At 45.7% G+C, this 24,287-nt stretch overlaps 1 protein-coding gene across 3 annotated transcripts in view; it reads right to left on the minus strand.

Moving 5' to 3' along the window:
• The window catches only part of TMEM135 (transmembrane protein 135), a 221,081-nt gene extending 206,141 nt beyond the window's left edge, over nt 1–14,940 (minus strand). For 2 of the 3 annotated variants that reach the window (XM_054974255.1, XM_054974253.1), the window contains exon 1: nt 14,690–14,940. In XM_054974255.1, the coding sequence (XP_054830230.1) occupies nt 14,690–14,830 (141 nt within the window). In that variant the 5' untranslated portion in view covers nt 14,831–14,940. Of the gene's footprint in view, nt 1–13,542; nt 13,620–14,689 lie in introns of those variants that run through there. The other variant, XM_054974256.1, reaches the window with a different exon arrangement.
• Nucleotides 14,941–24,287: the final 9,347 nt, after the last annotated feature.

Below are 24,287 nucleotides of genomic sequence, written 5' to 3' on the forward strand. Positions count from 1 at the left end.
TTAAAAAGTCATGCAAGAAAGTGTGCTCCTCCAGAGCAAAACTTAATGCTAAATGAAGGCATGTGGGAAGGGTTTTTTATACTATTAGCGCATCTTCAGTATGTAAGAAAATTCATTTTTCAAGTATTAGTATAAACCATAATATATTAGTATTAATATAATGCTAATATAATATATAGGCGCCCCGTGGCGCAGAGAGGTAAGCTGCAGTACTGCAGCCCAAGCTCTGCTCATGACCTGAGTTCGATCCTGGCAGAAGCTGGGTTCAGGTGGTAGGCTCAAGGTCGACTCAGCCTTCCATCTTTCCTGGGAGTAAAGTGTAGATGACTGGGGAAGGCAATGGCAAACCACCCTGTAAAAAGTCTACCAAGAAAACGATGTGATGCGACATCCCCCCCTGGGTCAGTAATGACTCGGTGCTTGCACAGGGGACTACCTTTACCTTAATATATTTTGAGGGGGAACGTGTAGGAACGCTCAAAGAGGTCACATGTCAGGTGGCCCTGTCCACCTGATTTTTGGCCATTTGGGGCCCGTTTTGGCCTGGATTGGGCCCAAAATGGCCCGGATTGGGCCTAAAAGAGCCAGGATTGGTCCCAAAACAGCCAGGATCGAGCCTCTTACAGGTGGTGGATCACTCTCCCGCTCAAAAGTGGCCCAGTTCTGACCATTTTGAGCCCCTTTTCAGTCATTTTCAGGCCTTTTTGCCACTTTGGGCCGAATTTTGGCCCTGAATGGTCAGGATTGGGTCCAAAACAGCCAGAATAGGTGGTCAGGGGGTGTGGCCTATGCAAATCAGTTATACTAATGATACACTTCCGGTGATGGCAAGGGGTGTGGCATATGCTAATGAGTTATGCTAATGAGTAGGGGTGTGCAAGGAAAAAACTTTCGGCTTTCTTGTTTCGGGATTACCCGAAACAAGATTCTCTACCGTTAAAGCCGAAAGCCGAAACAAGAATCTCTTTCGGGATTCGGGATTCGGGATTCTTTCGGCATTCTTTCGGCATTCTTTCGGGTTTTTTTTTTGGGGAAATGCCTCCGTCTTTCAGGACGCCTGGAGGAGGCATTTTCCCACCTAATAAGCCCAAAATTGGTGGGGACCTTCCTCTAACCCTTCTCTAACAACCACCCAAGTTTCAGACAGATTGGACTTTGGGGGGCCATGTTATGGCCCCCCAAAGCAGGTCCCCCCATCCTCCCATAAGAAAGCGAAGGAGCAGCATATTGTTAGCATGCTGCTGCTGATCTTTCTTCATTATTTCCTATGGGGAAAAAATGAAGAGGCAGGCTTCCTTTGCCAGGGGTGGCATTTTGCATGCAAAATGCCCCCCTACCCTCAGGGGCCCTTCTCCCACCCCTCCTCCCACCCCCCACCAAGGCTCAGCCTGCTCCCACTTGGGGGGGCCATTTCATGGCCTCCCCAAGTAGGTGCTCTAATCTCTACCACTGACAGCTGGGGGAGGCTTGTGTTGCCAGGGGTGGCATTTTGCATGCAAAATGCCCCCCAACCCTCTGGGGCCCTTCTCCCACCCCTCCTCCCACCCCCCACCAAGGCTCAGCCTGCTCCCACTTGGGGGGGCATTTCATGGCCTCCCCAAGTAGATGCTCTGCTCTCATCTCTACCACTGACAGTTGGGGGAGGCTTGTGTTGCCAGGGGTGGCATTTTGCATGCAAAATGCCCCCCAGCCCTCTGGGGCCCTTCTCCCACCCTTCCTCCCACCCCCCACCAAGGCTCAGACTGCTCCCACTTGGGGGGGCCATTTCATGGCCTACCCAAGTAGGTCCTCTCAGCCCCTAAAGTCCACCCCTTACAGCCCCACACAAACCCAATTCCCCCCCCCAGCTGCCACACACAGACCCAAATCCCCACATTAGCCCCTCACAGACCCAAATCCACCCCCACCTGCCCCACACCCATAACCCCAGGAACAGGCTGGCAAAGGCCAGCCCTCTCCCTTTGTTCCCTATGCTGGGAACTTCTAAACTCTCTTTCCCTGGGCAATTCTGCACAGCCCAGGGGTGCCACAATGGTGGGCACACTTCTGAGTGCCAGCTGGTCCCTGTGAAAGAGCACCTGAACCACAGACACCCTCCCTCAAATTCCCCCACCACCTACAGTGATGGCTGGCCAGCCAGCCCCATTGTTCCCTATGATGGGAACCAACTGCACAACAAAGAATAAAACAAGAACAACACAAAATAAAGTTTTAAAAAAATTATATTCTCCCTTCCAAAGTACAAGTAGGCAAAGCATTATGACACATTACACCAGCAGTCCCCCACACAGAAAAATTAAAACAAAACTCACTTAACATCAGAGAATCACAAAGCATGATTCCTGTCAAAAACACTTTATTTCTTGAACAGCTTTAGGTTACACAGCAGGGGGGAACACCAAAGGGCATGGCAGCACTATCTTACACAAAAATAACACAACTCGCTTCACATTAAAGAATCACCCCAAAAAATTGCTGTCAAAAGCACTTTATTTCTGTAACTGCTTTAGGAAGGCACCACAGAGCAGGAAAGCAGTGTACTACACAAAAATAACACAACTCACTTCACATCAGAGAATCACACAAACACAATTGCTGTCAAAAACGGTGAAGTGGGTTGTATTATTTTTTGCAGTACATTGCTATCATGCCCTGTTGTGCCCTCCTACTGTGTAACCTAAAGCTGTTCAAGAAATAAAGTGTTTTTGCCAGGAATTGTGTTTTTGTGATTCTCTGATGTTAAGTGAGTTGTGTTATTTTTGTGTAAGATAGTGCTGCCATGCCCTTTGGTGTTCCCCCCTGCTGTGTAACCTAAAGCTGTTCAAGAAATAAAGTGTTTTTAACAGGAATTGTGCTTTGTGATTCTCTGATGTGAAGTGAGTTGTGTTATTTTTGTGTAAGATAGTGCTGCCATGCCCTTTGGTGTTCCCCCCTGCTGTGTAACCTAAAGCTGTTCAAGAAATAAAGTGTTTTTGACAGGAATCATGCTTTGTGATTCTCTGATGTTAAGTGAGTTTTGTTTTAATTTTTCTGTGTGGGGGACTGCTGGTGTAATGTGTCATAATGCTTTGCCTACTTGTACTTTGGAAGGGAGAATATAATTTTTTTAAAACTTTATTTTGTGTTGTTCTTGTTTTATTCTTTGTTGTGCAGTTGGTTCCCATCATAGGGAACAATGGGGCTGGCTGGCCAGCCATCTCTGTAGGTGGTGGGGGAATTTGAGGGAGGGTGTCTGTGGTTCAGGTGCTCTTTCACAGGGACCAGCTGGCACTCAGAAGTGTGCCCACCATTGTGGCACCCCTGGGCTGTGCAGAATTGCCTAGGGAAAGAGAGTTTAGAAGTTCCCAGCATAGGGAACAAAGGGAGAGGGCTGGCCTTTGCCAGCCTGTTCCTGGGGTTATGGGTGTGGGGCAGGTGGGGGTGGATTTGGGTCTGTGAGGGGCTAATGTGGGGATTTGGGTCTGTGTGTGGCAGCTGGGGGGGAATTGGGTTTGTGTGGGGCTGTAAGGGGTGGACTTTAGGGGCTGAGAGGACCTACTTGGGGAGGCCATGAAATGGCCCCCCCAAGTGGGAGCAGTCTGAGCCTTGGTGGGGGGTGGGAGGAAGGGTGGGAGAAGGGCCCCAGAGGGCTGGGGGGCATTTTGCATGCAAAATGCCACCCCTGGCAACACAAGCCTCCCCCAGCTGTCAGTGGTAGAGATGAGAGCAGAGCACCTACTTGGGGAGGCCATGAAATGCCCCCCCAAGTGGGAGCAGGCTGAGCCTTGGTGGGGGGTGGGAGGAGGGGTGGGAGAAGGGCCCCAGAGGGTTGGGGGGCATTTTGCATGCAAAATGCCACCCCTGGCAACACAAGCCTCCCCCAGCTGTCAGTGGTAGAGATTAGAGCACCTACTTGGGGAGGCCATGAAATGGCCCCCCCAAGTGGGAGCAGGCTGAGCCTTGGTGGGGGGTGGGAGGAGGGGTGGGAGAAGGGCCCCTGAGGGCTGGGGGGCATTTTGCATGCAAAATGCCACCCCTGGCAAAGGAAGCCTGCCTCTTCATTTTTTCCCCATAGGAAATAATGAAGAAAGATCAGCAGCAGCATGCTAACAATATGCTGCTCCTTCGCTTTCTTATGGGAGGATGGGGGGACCTGCTTTGGGGGGCCATAACATGGCCCCCCAAAGTCCAATCTGTCTGAAACTTGGGTGGTTGTTAGAGAAGGGTTAGAGGAAGGTCCCCACCAATTTTGGGCTTATTCGGTGGGAAAATGCCTCCTCCAGAGGTCCTGGAAGACGGAGGCATTTTCCCATAGAAAAGCCGAAAGAAAGCCGAAAGAATCCCGAAACGTTTCGGCTTTTTTCTTTCGGCTACCCGAAACGTTTCGGCATTCCCCGAAACGTTTCGGCATTCCCCGAAAGAAGCCGAAACACTTTTGTTTCGGCATTCTTTCGGCATTCTGAATGCCGAAACGCACATCCCTACTAATGAGTTCCTGCAGTTCTTTTTCTACGAAATGACCCCTGTATATACTAATACAATATACTAACATATTAATACTAAAATTAATATAGTATTTGTATAAAATATAATATATATAAATATAATAAAATATATTAGTATAAATAGTATAAACACACACACATTTTAGAACTAGCTCCAGTAAGCTGCCTATATTATCTCTGATTTTCATACCACAAGAAGTGAATTGCAGTACTTTTAAATTCCTGGCTAGCTAGTAAGGCCTAAGTAGAAAAAGGAGCTCCTTAAAGTAGACACAGTTCGACTGCTTCTACTTTGGGAACCAGAGTTGGCATGAAAGCGAAAATCCTGCTGAATGCAATTCTCTCTTGAATTTTAGGGAGAAATCTTGGGTCCTTCACAAAAGGGCCCGCCACACACATACACACACAGCCCTACAGGAGTTCATCCACACTATTGAGAAATGTGTCCAAACACCTGGATTCATGTCCAACTGTTGGGGTATTTCCTACACAATCAACACTCTGCCAGGAGATGAGGTGCCACGCAGATGGGGAAAAACTGAAAAAGTAGGTTGCCATCACAGAGCAACCTCTCTTTTTCTCTCTCGTCCAAGAGCCCACACTTTCTGCTCTTTACACTGCAACAGGGAGGCTCGGCTGGCCTCTACCAGGGCCAGGGCCTTTTTGGTCCTGGCCCCAACCTGGTGGAACTCTCTGTCTGAGGACACTCGGGCCCGCCAGGATCTTGTATCATTTAGGCGGGCCTGTAAGACAGAGATGTTCAGCCAGGCATATGGTGGAGGCTAATTTTAGCCCATCATTGTCAAACCTTCCACTGGTCTCCCTCTGCAAGGGGTATGGAGAGTCCACTCCCGCTGGCTGCCCCAAAAGGGGCACAGTATTTTATCTGTTTTTTAATTGATTTTAAGTTGTATTTTAATCAATGTTGTATCTCGCCCTGAGCCCCCTTGCAGGGAGGGCAGGTTAAAAATAAAATAAATAAATAGTTCCCCATGCAACCCTCTCGGCTACTTCTCCCTCCCTTTCTTCCCCTAAATCTCAGTTTCTTGTTGTCCCTTTCCTCTCTGCAGCCCAATCTGCACAGCCTGTTTCTTCCTCCTTCCACAGACCACAAATCACTCAACATCTCAATCTCTCAGTTTCCTCCCATTTTTTCTTTCAGTCTTTTGTTTCCACCCTGAATCTCCCGCAATAGTTTCTCATTTCTACACCTCCTCATTATGTTTCGTGGTAACTGCATACAAAATTTTCGCTCTCCCAACACAGCACGAGGGGCAAGAACCGGCTCCAACAGCACCTTAAAGACCAACTAGATTTCCAAGGTATGAGCTTTCGAGAATCAAAACTGATGAACAGAGCTTTGAGTCTCGAAAGCTCATACTTTGGAAATCTAGTTGGTCTTTAAGGTGCTATTGGACCCGGATCCGGTTTTTCTACTGCAGATCAACATGGCTATGCACCTGAAACAGTGAGAGGGGTCTCAGAGGTAGACTGGCCTCTGAGAGGGGTCTCAGAGGCTGGTTGCAACAGAAAGGCTACAGCCATCTCTACCAGCCTCCTCCAAATGGCAAGAAAGGAAGAGCCAGGCAGACATTCTGCCAAGGCACAGTTTGACATAGGGTTAAACATGCATCAGCCTATCCGTTTCCAGAAGCTTAACTACACAACTGTGTAATGGGTGTACACTCCCTTCACTCATGCATGGTTTCAACTCAATCCTTTACAAATCAATTTAAATACTTCCTTGCAGGGCATTAGGGAATTTACTATGTACATACAAAGATTAAATGTGGATGCATTAAAACAGCAAAACGGCATTGTTATGAGTACACTTGCCATAAAAATATGTTTTATCTTTAATTCTGAACGTGGTCCCAGAGCGCAGATCAAACTTTTCACTCAGTAGGGCTATTTACACATAGGAGGATTTTTCTACAAACCTCGGGGAACACCAAGGTCGGTATAGAGATCTGAAGAGTTCAAAAACAAAAAAACTGAAGAGGCTTTTTAAAATAAAAAGGCAGATCTATGAAAGCTTGCGCTCAGAACTCAATAAAATACTAACCAAGCTCTCACAAGATGATGGTCAGCATTACATTTGTGCATTTAAACAAAATTAAGGATTGTCTGAGCACGGGGGGGGGGGGGGGGAAGCAGTGGCAGGGAGCAGCAGGGTGGCAACAGGAGCAAGAGGGAAGAGAAGGCAGCAACACAGGGGCAGCAGTAACAAGAGTGGAAGAAGCATCGGCAGTGTGGAAAGGAAGCAAAGACCAGCAGGAGAAGCTCGGAGCACAAAGACAAAAGCACAGATTTCTCTTTCAGCTGCAACCCTCCTTCCCCCTCCAAGACACCGCCAGCCAGGTGATGTGGGTCTCTCATGGGTCCCCCCTCTAGGAAACAGAATTTCATAACTTGCATAGTCTAAGAGTGCCTTAATAATTATTATTAATAATAATTTTTTAGAAAACGAGCCATCAGTGTCTGCACCCATATGCATGCACAGTTGTACAGCGAATGACAAAGAAGAGTTTCAAGGACAGACATCACCATATGGCATGGATGAGGAGGCTACTATTGGGGAAACTATTGCAACTTCGAATGTAATGAACCAGTTGGGACATCCCGTACACCAAAATGAACATAAGTTATATTGTTTATGCTTTGTTTCAGCTCTGTATCAAATTTAAGCTTGTTTTCAAATTCCTGCAGTCCATTGCATTGTTTATTGGATTTCCCAGCTGTTGATCATATTGATTTATGCAGGGCTTTTTTTCTGGGAAAAGAGGTGGTGGAACTCAGTGGGTTGCCCTTGGAGAAAATGGTCGCATGGCTGGTGGCCCCACCCCCTGATCTCCAGACAGAGGTGAGTTTAGATTGCCCTCCATAGTGCAGAGGGCAATCTAAACTCCCCTCTGTCTGGAGATCAGGGGGCGTGGCCACCAGCCATGTGACCATTTTCAAGAGGTTCCGGAACTCCATTCCACCGCATTCCAGCTGAAAAAAAGCCCTGGATTTATGCTGTGTAATCCGCCCGGAGTCGCAGTAAGAAAAGCAGCCTATAAATAATGTAAATAAATAAATATATGCTCCCAAAAATAAACAGCAGTGCAATTCTATCTTTGTTGGGTGAACTGGCTTATGGGCTCAAGCAAATCCTGGCTACATAGACCATCCGTACCAGGTATTTTGTCAAAGTACAGCACCAGATCTGTGCATTTCTTTAACTGAAAGGAAGAGTCAGGCCATAAATGTTGCTACACAAAGGTGGAAATGACATTAATAAAGCAAACACTGAAGAGCAAGATAGGATGATGAAAGGAGATATGGAACCACTAAGTGGCCAAAGACATGCTGCAACATGTGCACATGTGAGCACTAATGATGAAGACTAAGACCCTTTCCACACACTGATGCTCTCCTACGGAAGCCCCATGTCATCGCAGCTGCCAATGCAGTACAATGGCAACAGGGCTTCCACATGTGGGATTTCCCCACTTCCCCTGTAGAAGACATACCCCCCCCTACACACACATCACCATAGAGGGGGAGCTTTGACATATCACTTACTAAATCAACATTTAAAAACACTCCCAGTGGTACTTGGGGGAGTGGGGGTAGCTGCTCTGGAGATGGAAGAAAGGAAAATAGCACTGATACGAAAAGAACTAGGAAGATGTGGACTTTCCTGCCCACATGGCAGCTATTCCAGTTTTGCTATGGTTTTTCCCAAAATATTGTAGCAGAGCAGGTTTGCAGAAAAGACAAGGAAAACCCGGGTGGTGCACGAATGTTTGGTGTAATGAAGAAGAAAGAAACCTGCTTCCCAACAACATCCAAGCTAGGCCAAACAAAATATATAAGTGGCCTAAGAAAGAAAGGTAATGATCCAAAATGATTGACCTCCAGCAGTTGGTACACAGATTCAGCACAAGCATTCCCCCCACCCCCATTCAACAGGAACTCTGTTTCGTTTTTAATGGCCAGTCAGCCTGACGTCAATACCGGGCCAATACCGGCCAGTCAGCCTGACGTCAATACCGGGTAAGTTGGTGGAAACTATTATCAAAAATAAAATTAGTGGGCACATTGATGACCAAAAGCTGATGAGGAAAACTCAGCATGCGTTCTGTAAGGGAAGATCTTGTCTCACCAATCTGTTAGAGTTCTTTGAGGGAGTGAACAAACAAGTGGACAAGGGAGACCCGATAGATATTGTTTATCTTGACTTCCAGAAAGCTTTTGACAAAGTTCCTCATCAAAGGCTCCTAAGTAAGCTCAGTAGCTATGGGATAAAGGGCCAAGTCCTCTTGTGGATCGAAAACTGGCTAATTAATAGGAAACAGAGAGTGAGCATAAACGGGCACTTCTCACAGTGGAGGGTGGTGAGCAGTGGGGTGCCACAGGGGTCGGTATTGGGTCCAATGCTTTTTAACTTGTTTATTAATGATTTGGAATTGGGATTAAGCAGTGAAGTGGCTAAATTTGCAGATGACACGAAATTGTTCAGGGTGGTGAAAGCCAGAGAGGATTGTGAGGCACTCCAAAGGGATCTGTCGAGGCTAGAAGAGTGGGCATCCATGTGGCAAATGAGGTTCAATGTAGCCAAGTGCAAAGTAATGCACATTGGAACCAAAAATCCAAAATATAAATACAAGTTGATGGGGTCTGAACTGGCGGAGACTGACCAAGAGAGAGATCTTGGAGTCATGATAGATAACTCACTAAAAACGTCAGCACAGTGTGTGACTGCCATAAAAAAAGCTAATGCTATGCTAGGGGTTATTAGGAAAGGGATTGAAAACAAATCAGCCGGTATCATAATGCCTCTGTATAAATCGATGGTGAGGCCTCATTTGGAGTACTGTGTACAGTTCTGGTCGCCACACCTTAAAAAAGATATCATAGCACTGGAAAAAGTACAGAGAAGGGCAACTAAAATGATTAAAGGGTTGGAACACTTTCCCTATGAGGAAAGATTGAGGCGCTTGGGGCTCTTTAGCCTGGAGAAAAGACGACTGAGGGGAGACATGATAGAGGTTTACAAGATAATGCACGGGTTAGAGAAGGTCGAGAAACATGTGTTTTTCTCCCTTTCTCACAATACAAGAACTCGTGGGCACTCTATGAAATTATTGAGCAGTCGGGTTAGAACAGATAGAAGGAAATACTACTTTACACAAAGGGTGATAAACACATGGAATTCGTTGCCACAGGAGGTGGTGGCAGCTACAAGCATTGCCAGCTTCAAGAGGGGACTGGACAAATATATGGAGCAGAGGTCCATCAGTGGCTATTAGCCACAGGAGATAGATGGTATTCTCTTTGTGGGGAGGTGGTGCTCTGTTGTCTTGGTGCTGGAAGGAAGGCAGTGGGAGGGCTTCTGGTGTCCTGGCCTCACTGACAGTCCTTTAGATGGCACTGGATTTCTAGCCACTGTGTGTGACAGAATGTTGGACTGGATGGGCCACTGGCCTGATCCAACATGGCTTTGCTTATGTTCTTATGTTCTAATGGTCCAAAACAGTAGACAACCACATCACAATGGTTAACTAACCAGGTGTCTGACGTGGTTGATATGTGACAAAGGCCTGGGCTGAGAAATAGGTGCCCATGTGGCTCAACCGCAATTCCAGGAAAAGTTCATTCTATTCCAAAGTCCAAAACAAACCTAGAAGGCAAAAGAGCTATGCTTAGCCACTATTTGGAGGGGAGGCTCCAATTGCAATTGCAAAAAGAAAGATCCTTGCATAATCATTTCAGAAAAGTATGCCCTTAGCTATATCTGAAAAAACAGGTAAAGGATTTCCTGGATCAGCAGTATTCATTCTGTGTCTGACAGACTGCCACGTTCACAATTACTATCAACCAAAACGGTCGCATTTACTTCCAACCCTGGCATAGCACCTGCACCTCGAGAAGGCTCACAGCTTACCCATTCTCCTGAGGTGACTGTTTCAAGGCAGGAATCACCCACCACCACGAGACCCACTGGGCAAAGGCCCTGCCTGCCTTCCTGAAACATGGGGCACGTGCCACACTGGGGAGCAGGGCTCAGAACAACCACATGTGGCTCCCAAGCCACTGAGTACCACTGTGCATTCCTGAAAGCGACATGCGCCAAAAATAGTTCATGTGGCCTCAGAACTACACCACCATTTACGGTATGCACGTCTCCTGATTGTATGTTATCCTGCTCGTATTATTCTGCTCGCCTGCACTTTTTTCCACTTCTGCAGGTCCGTTTTCTACAATGTTTCAGCATATCGCGTCTGATACTTTTTTGCATTATTTCTAAACTTTTTTTGCATTGTTTCTAATTTTTGTATTGTTTCTAATTTTTGCAATCCTAGCCCTATTGCATTGCTTATCAGATGTCTCACATCATTTGGTTGTATCGTCTCACATCATGTAATCCACCTTGAGTATCAGCGAGAATGCGAAAGTTAGGACAGAAAGGAAAAGATCTTCAGGACACTGCAGGACAAGTCAGCATACAGCATGGCCTTGATCAGAACACTTTTGGGGGGGCGGGTGGAACAGATCGTTTTAAGAAACAGAGGAAGAATAATCATGTGACTCAGAAAAAGTAAAGCATTGTTCAGGACACTGTGTGACTTTTTCGGGGCCAAAAGCTTACGTCCAAGCATTTTAATCAAATAGGATCATTTGTGCAAACATTTCTTTGTCCATATCTATCCACAGAGATATGGCTGCCTTCCCAGTTTATGGTCATGGCTTCGTAAGCATTCCATGCATCAAATGCTAGCAAATCTTCACTACCGAATGGGTAATCAGTTTGAAATAGTTGTATGGAATAGATAAAATGATAATATGGCCCAAAAGCCATGTTTGGACCATCAAAAATAAATAAATTTCCAATGCTTCTGCCACTCAAGATCTTACAAGCAATTCATCTAGCAAAGATACACTACTATATGCTTGGAATCACCAGTGCTTCACGAACTGTAGGGCAAGAAGTGGGTCACAAATCCCTCCTCCAAGTGGACTGCAAGGAAAACACTGAGGTGGAGAAAAAAGGTCACCTAGGAATGAGAGATTTGATGCCAATTCTCTGTTTTCCACAAAACAGCCACAAATACAGCCTGCTACCCAATATTGCTATATACCTACAAATACTAAAAATGAAAAACATAAACTTCAGTGTTAACTGATGGGAGATATCTTGGGGAGGTACAAAGTGGCATGGAGTTAACTTTTGGGGGGGATCCCAAAAGCTACAGTAAATTCAGAAGTTGGTCCCACTTCACAAGGTTTGAGAACTACTGGTATATAAGCAGATTAAATTGGTTAGTAACTTTCAAAGAAAAAGCAGCAATGAAAAGTTATATGTGACCTCAAAAATGACCTTCAAGGTTACTTCTGAAGGCAGCATCCACCCACTCCATCACCTGGCATAGGCAATTGCTTTTTAACAAATGAGTATAGGTGAAAAATGATAGCCTATCGCAAGACTTCAGAAAGCCATCTCTATCTTTCTAACTGGATATGCTAGGGACAAAATCCTCTGTATGCCAAGCTGTGCTTTCTTGCTGAACATTTGCCACTCATGTGCCCCCCACCACATGCACTGTACAGATTTAGACACCCCCCCCCGCACGCGCACATCTAACTAGAGTGACGGACTAGGATCTGGACAACCCAGATCGATTCCCTGCTTTGCCATGGAAGCTTGCTGGTTGACCTTGGGACAGTCACATACTCAAAGTCTAACCTGCCTCACAGGGTTGTTGTGAGGAAAAAGTGAAGGAGAGGAGAATGGTATAAGCTGCTTTACCTCCCTGGGCAGAAAAGCAGGGTATAAATGAAGTAAAATAAAAATAACTAAACCCTCAAACAGCCATTGTTGGTGATGATGCATCAAAAGACTGATTTACAAGCAGTTTTCAGCAGTTTTCCTTGGAAAAGGAAGAATGTTTAAGAACTTTGTTAACATAGAGGAAAAATATAAGGAAATGTTTTTAGTCTACTGAAGTACAGTATGTTGTCATAACTACAGAGTCTGTCAAACATCAAAACTAACATAACGTAATGCACAGAATAGCGTACGGACATTCTGTCCTTCCTCGCTGATTAGCACTGAGCAAGACTTTGTGTAGGAGTTTGCCAGTTGTAAAAGATGAAAGTAATCAATTAACATTAAAACAAGTTTCTCATACATGATCACAGTAATCCTTACAACTGGTAATAACCTATCCATTTTGCAGACAGTAGGCAGAGCAAAATAGTGGCTTGCCTAACCCATGGAGTTTACAGCCAAGGCTAGATTTGAATTAGTGACTCCCTGCTCATTTCTTGTTACCACACCACATGGACTAATGTTACTCATGCGCACAACATCAAAACATGCTTATAGTTCTAAGGCTGTGAAGAGCAATATCACTTAGAGATGAACTTTGAACATCTACTGATAGAGACAAAGTTGAACTAGAGGAGGTTATATAAAAAATGTCACATAACGAAAGCCAAAGACTGTCAAAACAAGCCTCCAATCCTCAGATCCCTGAGGTATCCTCGAGACTACTGGTGCTGTCCAATGACACTAGAAACCTTTTGCCCCCAGTATGTCTCTTCAGTTCTTCAAAACCAAGTGAAAAGCAGAAATGCACAGCATTTTTTTTAAGAGGGTAAGTCAAAAGGCACAGAACACCATTTACGAAGACGCTCCCAAAGGACACAAAATAGTGTGCAAAGTTTCACATTCTCCAGAATACATCAAGTGGGAGTGAGGGTGAGGGGGGGTTGTTTCAGGGCCTTCAGGCTCCTCAGCCACCAACGCAGCTTTGCTATATCAGTCGGCGGCACAAACACATCCCCTGGAAACTGCCTTCTATTGTGCCAGCCAGTTGGTCTACCTAGGTCAGAACTGTCAACTCTGACTAGCAGCAGCTCTTTCACATCACCAAGAAGCAGATGCTTTAGTTTTAACCAGAGATGCTGAGGTCTGAAACTGGGACTTTCAGCATGCCGAGCTGGTGCTCTACCCAGAGCCAAGGCCCAATTCCTATCTTGCCCAAGCATTTCACTTCACCCGACTTACCTGTGCATTTAAACTAAGGGATGCCAGGGACTGCACTTGGGGCCTTTCCTCCCACAGATTCTTCTCAGCTAGCCCAGACTGCCCACCCACCCTTCCCAACCTCTCAGCTTTCCAACCACCACTTCTATTGGGTCTCATCCTTTACCCCCACAGAAAGCCAGTCAAGCACCACCCACCCACCCATCCCTCTCACAACCCAGGCCTCCAAATCCTCACCTAGAGGTTGCCAACCTCCAGGTGGGGCCTGGAGATCTCCCAGATTTACAAGTGATCTCTAGGCTGCAGCAATCAGTTCCCCTGGAGGAAATGGTAAGGTTTAAGAGTGGGATTCTATAGTATCTTATCCCACAGGGGTCCCTCCCCAAACCCTGCCCTCCAAAGAATCAACCCTCAAATCTCCAGGAATTTCCCAACCTGGAGTTGGCAATCCTACTGTTTTACCCTCACAGAAAGCCAGTCATCCACCCCACCTCATCATACTCACAGCCCGCTCTTCCAAATTAGGGTTGTCAACCTCCAGGTGTGGCCTGGAGATCATCCAGATTTACACAGAATCTCCAGTCTACAGAGATCAGTCCCCCCTGGAAGAATTGCCTACTTCATTGGGTGGACTCTATGGCATTATACCCCACTGGGGTCCCTCTCCTCAACAGAACCCGTTCCTACTCAGGTTCCACCCCATAAATCTCCAGGAATTCCCCAATCTGGAGCTCACAACTCTTTTACCTTCAAGGAAACCCAGTTAAGCACCACACAGCCTTCGATCCCACCCCTCTGACCCCTCACCTAGCAGTTGCCAACCTCCAGGTGGGGCCGGGATATCTCCCAGAACTACAGCTGATTTCCATACTATATAGCATCATATCCCACTGGGGTCCTTCCCCAACCCCCACCCTTCCAAAAATCAACCCCAGGTCTCCAGGAATTCTTAACCTGGAGGTGACAACCCTAGATCTCCCCCTTTTACCCACTCCAGCATCAGCCACCCAGCCACCTTTCCATCCCTCTCGCGGCCCACTCCTCCACCCCCCTCAGGCCCTCCTCCTCCCCCACTCCAGAAAGCATCCAGCCCCCCCCCCCCATCCCTCCCCAGACACCACACTCCCACCCAGACCAAAGGGGCGCGAGAGCCGAAGAGGCGCCTCACCAGGTAAAGGGTCCCGTAGATGCGGAGCGACTCCCCCAGCGCCCCCTGGGTGATGTGGAGGAAGGCCCGCCCGCAGTGGGGGTGCCAGGTGTGCCCGATCTCGTAGCAGGTGTGGGGGATGGACTTGCTCAGCGCCGCCATCTTGGCCCGGGGGGGGTCGGCGAAGAGGCTGAGGACGCGCCGCGGAGAGAGAGAGAGAGAGAGAGCGAGAAGGGAGGCACCGTGCGGGCGCGCGCCAAGCAGGCGTGCGCGCGCGCGCCGAGGCAGGAGGAGAAAGGTCACGCGGGGCGGCTCGGAAGCCGGCGGGGTTACTCCCGGCCAACTCCGCCCCCTCCCCTTTTTTTTGCCCGGCCGGGCTCGCGTGAGGCGGCTCAGCCAATCAGGAGGCGGCTCGCGCCGGAGACTGGACAGCGGAGGGGCGGGGGAGGAGGGAGCCGGCTGCCGGTCAAACTCCGGCCGCGGCACGTGCGCCTTCCCGGCTCGCGGGCTGCCCGCGCGGGCGCTCCGGCCAAGCCGAGCCTACCACCTTTCCCGGAGGGCAGGCGGGGCGTGGGCTTCTTCGTTTCATTTTTCCCCGAGTTAAAATGAAATGTGTTTTTTCCTGTCTCGAAATCAATTTTCCTTAAGATTAATTTCCCCGAATTAAAATCAAGTTAATTTTTCCTGTCGTGAAATTAATTGTTCCTAAATTAAAAGTAGTTTTTCCTGAATTAAAGGATGATTCTGCACATGTTGGATAATGCACTTCCAATCCTCTTTATAGATCATTTGAAATGGATTTTTTCGTGTGTGGAACAAAAAATCCACCTCAAACGATTGATGAAGTGTATTGAAAGTGCATTATCCAACATGTGCAGAATCAGCCAAAGTTAATTTTTCCTGTATTGAAATGAATTTGTTAATTTTTTTTTTCAATTTAATGTTTCCTAAAAGCATTCGACTTCTAATGTTCCCTAAAGGCGTTTCCCTGTTGATTTCTACATCAAGTTCATAACCTAATCAGTTCATAACCTAGGAGGCCGGGGTTGCTCAAACTTTTTGGGTAGGGAGACGGGCAGACAGACCTGTTGCAAAACAGGCACCAGGCTATGTAATAATAATAACGTTTTATTTATATACTGCCCTTTAGGACAACTTAATGCCCATTCAGAACAGTTTACAAAATATGTTACTATTATCCTCATGACAATCACCCTGTGAGATTTATTTATTTATGTCATTTATTGTCTTTCTCACTGAGACTCAAGGCGGATTACATAATATGAGCTTAGTATAATCAGTATCAAGTCCATGTCCATACAGTATCAAGGACATTTCCATAAACAATGCCATAGGGTAAATAGATACCAGTTTAAAAAGACATAGTGTTAGCAAGAATCCAATACAAAGTAGAAGAAAGTACTGGAACAGAACATAATCACTTCTAGGATTGACATTAGACAACATAAAGCACAGGCAGTACATAGGAGTACATATTAAAAGCAACAGATAATATGTAAGGCAATATTGTGGTGACGTCTATGGTCCCTAACTCATTAGCAAAGCATCTGAGACTCCATCCCGACAATACAGCCCTCTCATTCAAGTAAAAAGCCTTTTTGAATAATTCAGTTTTGCATCATTTGCAGAAAACTAGGAGAGTGGGGATTCTCCTGACCTCAGGCAGGTCATTTCACAGGACAGGGGCCACCACAGAGAAAGCCCATGTACGGGCTGCTGTTGATTTCGCCCATGTGCAGCCTGACACCTGCAGGAGACCCTGTTCAGATGAGCGAAGCTGCCATAGATTAACATATTTTTATTTTATTTATGTCATATTATAGATGGGTGGGTCTGAGAGAGCTCTAAGAGAGCTATGACTGACCCAGGGTCACTCAGCTGGCTTCAAGCAGAGGAATGAGGAATCAAACCTGGCTCTCCAAATTAGAGTCCTGCTGCTCTTAACTACAACAGCAACCTGGCTCTTTATATGTACTACATGTACTGTCTGTTGCTGTAAGGATGAGCCTACTGGGTAGTCTCTATGTTGTGTAACAGAGTTGCCATTTTCCAAATGCCCACCCTCCAAAGCAGCCATTTTCTCCAGCAAGATAGATTCAAGAGGGTAGTCCTATTGTTCTGTAGTAGAAGCAAGATTCGGGTCAAGTAACACCTTAAAGACCAATTGATCTCTAAGGTGTTTCTGGACCCAAATCTTGATTTTCTCCAGGGAAACTGATCTCTATGACCTGGAGTTGTAATTCTGGAAAATCTCCAACCACCACTTGAAAGCTGGCAACTGTATTAACACATCAGTCTTTGAACTGAATTGTAAGGTCTAAGTACGGCTGTTAATAAGATGTTTTTGGAGGTCTTTTGTTCATAGGGTTACAATAAGTCGGGAGCGATGTACATAACACATACACCAAAGCGCTTATGCTCCTTTTCAGCATTTCTTCAACTCTGTATTGGATTTCTGCTGCTTTTAATTCTTTGCAAATTTGCATGTATATAACCTATTATATTGTTTGTTGAAATGTTTTTGGAATTGACTGCACGGACTCACACTGTAATCTGCACTGAGTCTCAGTGAGAAAAGTGGACTATATATAACGTAAGTAAATAAATAAAGACAGCCACAGCACCCAAGTGGGTTATGCATGAATGACACTAGGCCTATGAGAAACGAGTGAGTCATATTGTGCATACAGGACTATGCAAAGCACGCAGCGCCAAAATAACTGGATTTTTTCAGGTAGGTAGCCGTGTTAGTCTGCAGTAGAACAGCAGGGGTTGAGTCCAGTGGCACTTTAGAGACCCACAAGATTTTCAGGGTGTAACCTTTTCAGCTGTAAGGTGTAACTGGGTTATGTATAGTGTTGTAGGGCGCAGCCGGAAAAGTGTGTATGCAAAGCATGCCTGATTCATACTGCGACACCAAAGTGAATATGTATGCAGGCAGACCTGTGTAAAGAATGTGGGGTGTAAGCAGCAACGCCAAAATTGAGAACATGAAAACGTGCTCTGCTGGATCAAACCAATGGTCCCTCTAGTCCGGTATCCTGTCTTACACTGTGGCCCACCACAGGAGGGTCAACAACGGTGCATAGCAGCCAAGGCCTTCCTCTGATTTTGCCTCCTTGCACTGGGTTTCAGAGCAAGCTGGGCTTGAGTCCAATGGCACCTTAGAGACCAACAAGATTTTCGGAGTGTAAGCTTTCGAGAATCAGAGCTCCCCTCTTCAGATCATCTGGGTTTCAGAGGTTTTCCTGTCTCTGAACTCCTCGTGGCTAGTAGCCATTGATAGACCTATCCATAAATTTGGCTAATCTCCTTTAAGGTATGTAGGTTTATGTAAAGCACGCACAGTGCCAGCCTCACACCTTTCAGCAGAATAGGGGTAACGAGGACAAGGGAATATGCTGCCGTTTACAAGCATTTGGCTCTTGCCCTGAACATTGTGTTCTCGCTTTCTCTGCCCACAACATGTGGTTTTGGCAGCCCTACAGTACCCATTAAGTACAGTATTAACTTTCACCTGCTAGATGCAATGTAACTGGTGAGTGGTTACTTGGAGGGGTAGAGTTGAATATAAACAAAGATAGGGCTGACCCCTGTCTTAGGCCTGTGAGATGGAGCAATCGTCTTCCAGGACATGCGGTCAAGTCGAGATGATACCGGAGCAAGCTTGACCAAAGATCCATGATCTGGTGGCTTACAGCAACCGTCGTTAGACAGACATCGAGTGGTTTGGGAAAAGGTGAGTCTAACAACCTGATCCCATGCAGGGCTCATTTCGAGGGGGAACACAGTTCCGGCAGTTCCCCAAAGAGGTCACATGTCAGGTGGCCCCGCCCACCTGACTTTCAGCCATTTTGGGTCCATTTCAGCCTGGATTGGGGCCAAAACATTGGGCCTCTGACAGGTAGTGGATCACTCCCCCACTCAGCAGTGGCCCGAACCTGACCATTTTGGGCCCCCTTTTCAGCCCTTTTTTGCCATTTTGGGCCCAATTTCGGCCGTGAATGGCCAGGATTGGGTCCAAAACAGCCAGGATAGGTGATGTCAGGGGGTGGAGCATATGCAAATCAGTTATGTTAATGACACACTTCTGGTGATGTCAAGGGGTGTGGCATATGCAAATCAGTTATGCTAATGAGATATGTTAATACGTTCCTACAGCTCTTTTTCTACGAAATGACCCCAGATCCCATGTATGAGCAGTTTCAAGCACCCTTCTCCTCTCTTCATGTGTTTGCATTGGTTCAAAATTCATCCACCAAAGACTGTTTCAACATCAGTGCTTTCGATGAAGTTGGTAAGCTTTTCCCCTTAAAACCACATTAACAGATAGTACAGTAATATAGTAATAGAAATGGCCATTAGTTTGGATGGCTTTAAAAGGGGATTATATAGACTCAAGGGCAATCCATGGCTATTAGCCAAGACTAGTAAACAGAACCTCCATGTGCAGAGGTAGTATACCTCTGAGTATCAGTTCCTGTAAGCAGCAACTATAGAAGAAAGCTTTGGCTTCGGTGCCCTGCTTTTATGAGTCTGAGGGCCTCTGGTTGGCCACTGTGAGAATCAAAATGTTGGACTAGTTGGACTACTGGTCTAATCCAGCGGGGGGCTCTTGACTGATGTAGCCAATATGATAACTATATTTCCCTGGAATTGGGGGAGGGAATGAATCTCATACAGGACTTGATTGCTCATGGTCATGCTAACAGTGAAAAAAAACATTGCTTCAGAAAAACCCAGGTCACTTGCTTTGTTTGAATTTCTGCAAAATTTTGTCTTTCAGACTGGCTTCTAATGGCTTCTAATTTCATTATGCTGTTTTTCAAAAAGCACTGTAAGGTGATTTTTTTTAAAAAGCATGTTTGCAAGCATATGAATATATTTTAGCACTGGACAAGTCTATCTCATAGAAAAAGAGTTGGAAGAGACCATCAAGGTCCTATAGTCCAACCCCCTGCACAAAGCAGGAAATTCACCGTTACACCCTCCCCGCCCCCCCCACACACTGTGACCCTTGTTCAATGCCCAGAGGGGGGCGGAAACTTCTAGGATCCCTGGCCAATCTGGCTGAAGGGAAATTCCTTCCTGACCCCACAGTGGTGATCAGCATTATCCTGGACACACACAAAAAGGGCAAAGAGCCGAGCAGCGGCCCACCCCTTCCTGCCCTCCCGCTCACAATCTGCCTAAGTTCATACTGAGTTACAGAATCAGGGTTGCTGACAGATGGCCATCTCCTCTGCTGGTGTTTCCCTTGGCAGTTTATAATGACCAGTAAGGGTTTCTGTACCATTCCATGTCTGTCATGTGATTTTAGGATTTTTAACTGTAAGCCTCTTTGAGTCCTGTGACCAAGGGGAAAAGCAAGATAGACATAAATATTACAAAACGTTCCAAATTGTATCGGCTGTTTTGGTTCATTTCGTTAGTTATATTGGAGCATTTTAGAATTAACAGCTGCCCCTTCCCATGCTTTTGCTATGGGACATAAAAGGACTTTGCAGTGGGGAATTGCAGAATTTGAGTCCAGTGGTACCTTAGGGCCAAACTACAAGTGATGCCTGACACAAGTTGGACACTTGTCAGCTTCCCTCAAGTTTTGATGGGAAATGTAGGCTGCTTGGCGGAATGTTGGACAAGTGACAGTTGAAAAGTCCACTGGACAGCAGTCGGAGAGCCAAGCTGCAAGACCAGGATGCCTACATTTCCCATCAAAACTTGAGGGAAGCTGACAAGTGTTCAACCTGTGTCAGGCATCACTTGTAGCTTGACCCTTAGAGACCAACAAGATTTTCAGAGTGTAAAGGAGCACGGACACTTGAAAGCTTACATCCTGGAAATCATGTTGGTCCCTAAAGTGCCACTGGACTCAAATCCTGCTGTTCTACTGCAGACCAACACTGCTACCCCCCTAAAACTATCTGCAGTGTGGAACTGACACTTCTGCTATGACTTCAGTGAATAGCCTTTGTCAAGACAAAACAGAAGTTCCACTTGACTTGAAGCAACAGTGACCCTACATTGCTCGCAACAGCACAGTAATGCTTAGTGTTTGTATAGGAAAGGGTAAGTGCCTTTCCAAAGTGCTTAAAAATATTTGTTTACAATACTTTAGTAAGCCTTACAAGGAAATTGCCACCCTCCCGTACAGACGTGGCCAGCTGAGAGTTCCTGAGCCTGAGAGATCGTATAAGCTTGTCTAAATCCATCTAGCAAATAAATAAATCTCTTTGCAAAGTTTGCTCAGAATGCGCCAGTTTTTATCCTGCCTCATTGTCACACAGTAACTCTATGTCCAGGGTTGGGGCCAATTCACACATGAAATCTGGCAAGTGTGAATGAAGCAAACGCACATCAAACACCAGGGGACAGAACTATTGTGTTGCTTACAACCCAGTGCTTTCCAGTGGAGTCGGCTTACGTACTCAGTAATCCTAATGATAAACTTGCATGTGCAAAGCGGCCCTTTGAGGACAGATTGTTATCCTGTATGAATAGAGGCATAGCTTGAGTCCAGGTACTTACGAATGGAAGCGAAGCATGTAAGTAATCCTTAAATACAGAATTTCCGCCTCTGCTCTGAACTTCTTCCCATCTACAGTGTTAAGCACTGAAGACCTTTCACATTATTGGACGGTAGTTCTTTTATGGCATGAGACTCTATATGTTGTTTGTTCTGTTCTCTTCCCTTTAAAAGTATAATATGATCTCAAAATACCCTCATGTCTACTGATATTTCAAGGTAAGAGAATTAACTGGAGCCATTCCCATTTTCCAAATGTCCTTTTTCCAAAATAAATAAGGGGTGAATTGTTATTCACAGTAATATCCTGCAGTTTTGTAGAACGCTGGACTTTCTCCAACAATAAATGTGTATCCTTTCTTGCAAAGATATTGTGAAAGGGGCTGGGAGGGTGTTTTAGTTAATCATAACTCCACTTTAGAAAACTGACAAATTGCTTTTCTACCAAATTAACTGACTGTTAAGAATCACCAAAAGAGTTATGAACCATGTATTTTATTCCACCTTTTTCCACATTACAGATGACCTATAGCCCACGCAACCAAAAGAGCTCTTATTCCAGGACAAAGAAGTACTTTTCCATGCAAATGTGCCTCTGACCAATAGAACTTACCACTATAATATGTTGCAAAATCCCATTTTATTTGTATTTATTTATTTTAAACATTTACTTGTTGCCTTTCTACCTTACAACACTCAAGGTGGCCTGTGGTATAAATAAAACAACTATAAAAATATATAAAAAATGACAATCTAAAACCATGATTTAAGACTGCCAATAAATAAAAAAACTAAATTAGTCAAATGCCATCCTAAATAAAATCAACTTCAACTGCCTTCTAAAGATTGAAAGAGAGGGAGCCAGGTGCACCTCCTTTGAGAGGTTTTTCTATAGTCATGGGGCTGTAGGGTTGCCAGCCTCCAGGTAGTGGCTGGCAGGGCTTTTTTTCAGCGGGAACGTGGTGGAACGGAGTTCCGGCACCTCTTAAAAATGGTCACATGGCTGGTAGCCCCACCCCCTGATCTCCAGACAGAGGGGAGTTTAGATTGTCTGGAGATCAGGGGGCGGGGCTACCGGCCATGTGACCATTTTTGCTGAGGGCAATTTAAACGTTAAAAAACTCCCCCCCCCCTTGTTCCAGCTGACACAAAGTGACATCATTGTGTGGTCTTGAGTTCCACCACTGAGTTCGACCACCTCTTTTCCCAGAAAAAAAGCCCTGGTGGCTGGAGATCTCCCAGAATTACAACTGGTCTCCAGGCCATAGACATCAGTTCGCCTGGAGAAAATGGCTACTTTTGTGGGTGGACTCTATGGAATTATGCCATGCCAAGGTCCTTTCCCTCACCAAACTCCATTTTCTCCAAGTTTCACCCCCCCCCCCCCCGCAGATCTCCAGGAATTTCCCAACTTGGAGCTGGCAGCCCTATAGGGCTGCCACCAAAAAAGCCTCTCATGTACTCACCAGGTGAGCATCTTTTAATTAATAAGACAGTCAGAAGGGCCTTTCCCTGTAATCTTATTTCCCAAGCAGGAACATATGGGAGAAGATAACCTGCTCCCAAACCAGCTTTAAACCAACACCTTGAATTGGGCTTGGGAATCAGTAGCCAAGTTGTTGCTGTAGTATTGGGGTCACATGCTTCCAATACCTGGCTCCAATCAGCAGTCTAGTCACAGCATTCTGCACTAGCTGCAGCTTATGAACACTCTTCAAGGGTAGCACCAAGCAGAGAAAACTGCAACAGTCCAGTCTAGATGTAATCTGATTGACCCAAAACAGGACGCAGCTGGTGCAGCAGCACTTCAAACCACCCCAGCCACCTGGTTTTCAAAGGCGACTGCTGCGTCAAGCAGAACTCCCAAGCTGCTAACCTGGTTTTCAAGAGGAGTATAACCCCATCCAAAACAGGAGACATCTCACCATGAGTGATTCTGTACACGTTGGATAATGCACTTCCAATCCTCTTTATAGATCATTTGGAACGGATTTTTTCGTGTGCGGAACAAAAAATCCACCTCAAACGACTGATAAAGTGCATCATCCAATGTGTGTGGAATCACTCTCTGGTCTGCCTTTCTACTAACCCAAATGTCACAAAAAGAAGGAAAGTACCCAGGCAGAGTTAAGCATCATATGCTGACTCATATTCTGCACATGGAACTCCCATGAGCTAATTGGTTTAGCCCAGTAGGGTGGAGTTAGTATCTGGAGCCAGGCGGCTGAAGAAGAGGTTGGCTGCTGAGAGCTTGATAACACTTTACGTAATTAAAAACAAGTTATGTGAACAATAGTAACTAAAAGTAGTGTGTGTTATAATTCATCGGTATGGTTATTGGAATGATACTATTCTTGCAGGGCTGTAATTTCCCAAGAAGAGGACAGAAGCCAAGAGGGTTCCAGTTGTTTCAAACAAGGAGGATTGTGGCAAAGGACTCTATCGCTTGGTGGGATCCAACAAGTTGAACAGCTTATCTTGAATAGTTTTCAAAGACATTGTTGGGTGAAAGTTTCCATGTGGTTGCACTTAGGAGTTTGGTTAAAGAAAAGAAAAATAGATGTATTGTACTAATTGTTAAAAAGTTTTTTTTTGGGGGGGGGGGGTTCTTAACTTAAATGTGTGTGAAAGTTTGCTTCCTAAATTAGCCCAATAGAACCCATACAGAAGAGGTAACACATGCACACAGACACCAAAAAACCTATTCACATTCAGGCATTGTTTTGCTAGCCTAGCAGATTGCTCTGTTAGTGGGTTGGGTCCACTCCCAACTCAATGATAGGATGTCTGTGACTTTAAGTGGATGTTAATATAATCCTAAACAGATTTACACCCTTCTCAATCTAGAAGGGTGTAACTCTGCTTACGGCTGCATTTTATATATTCTTCCGGGATCCCTCTAGCTCCTTACTAAAAAATAATTACCCAGATCTTTCACTGTTCTGCTTCTCTGAGAGAGGAAATCATTCTTCTTTTCAAAAGTCTCAACATCCTCTTCTCAAAATCTGATAGCATGGGACCTCTTCTTTTATAATCCTTCAATCTTCAAACCCAACACACAGGGATAATAAA

The sequence above is a fragment of the Eublepharis macularius genome, chromosome 3 (genome assembly GCF_028583425.1).
Source record: "Eublepharis macularius isolate TG4126 chromosome 3, MPM_Emac_v1.0, whole genome shotgun sequence".
In the NCBI taxonomy this organism is placed as follows: domain Eukaryota; kingdom Metazoa; phylum Chordata; class Lepidosauria; order Squamata; family Eublepharidae; genus Eublepharis; species Eublepharis macularius.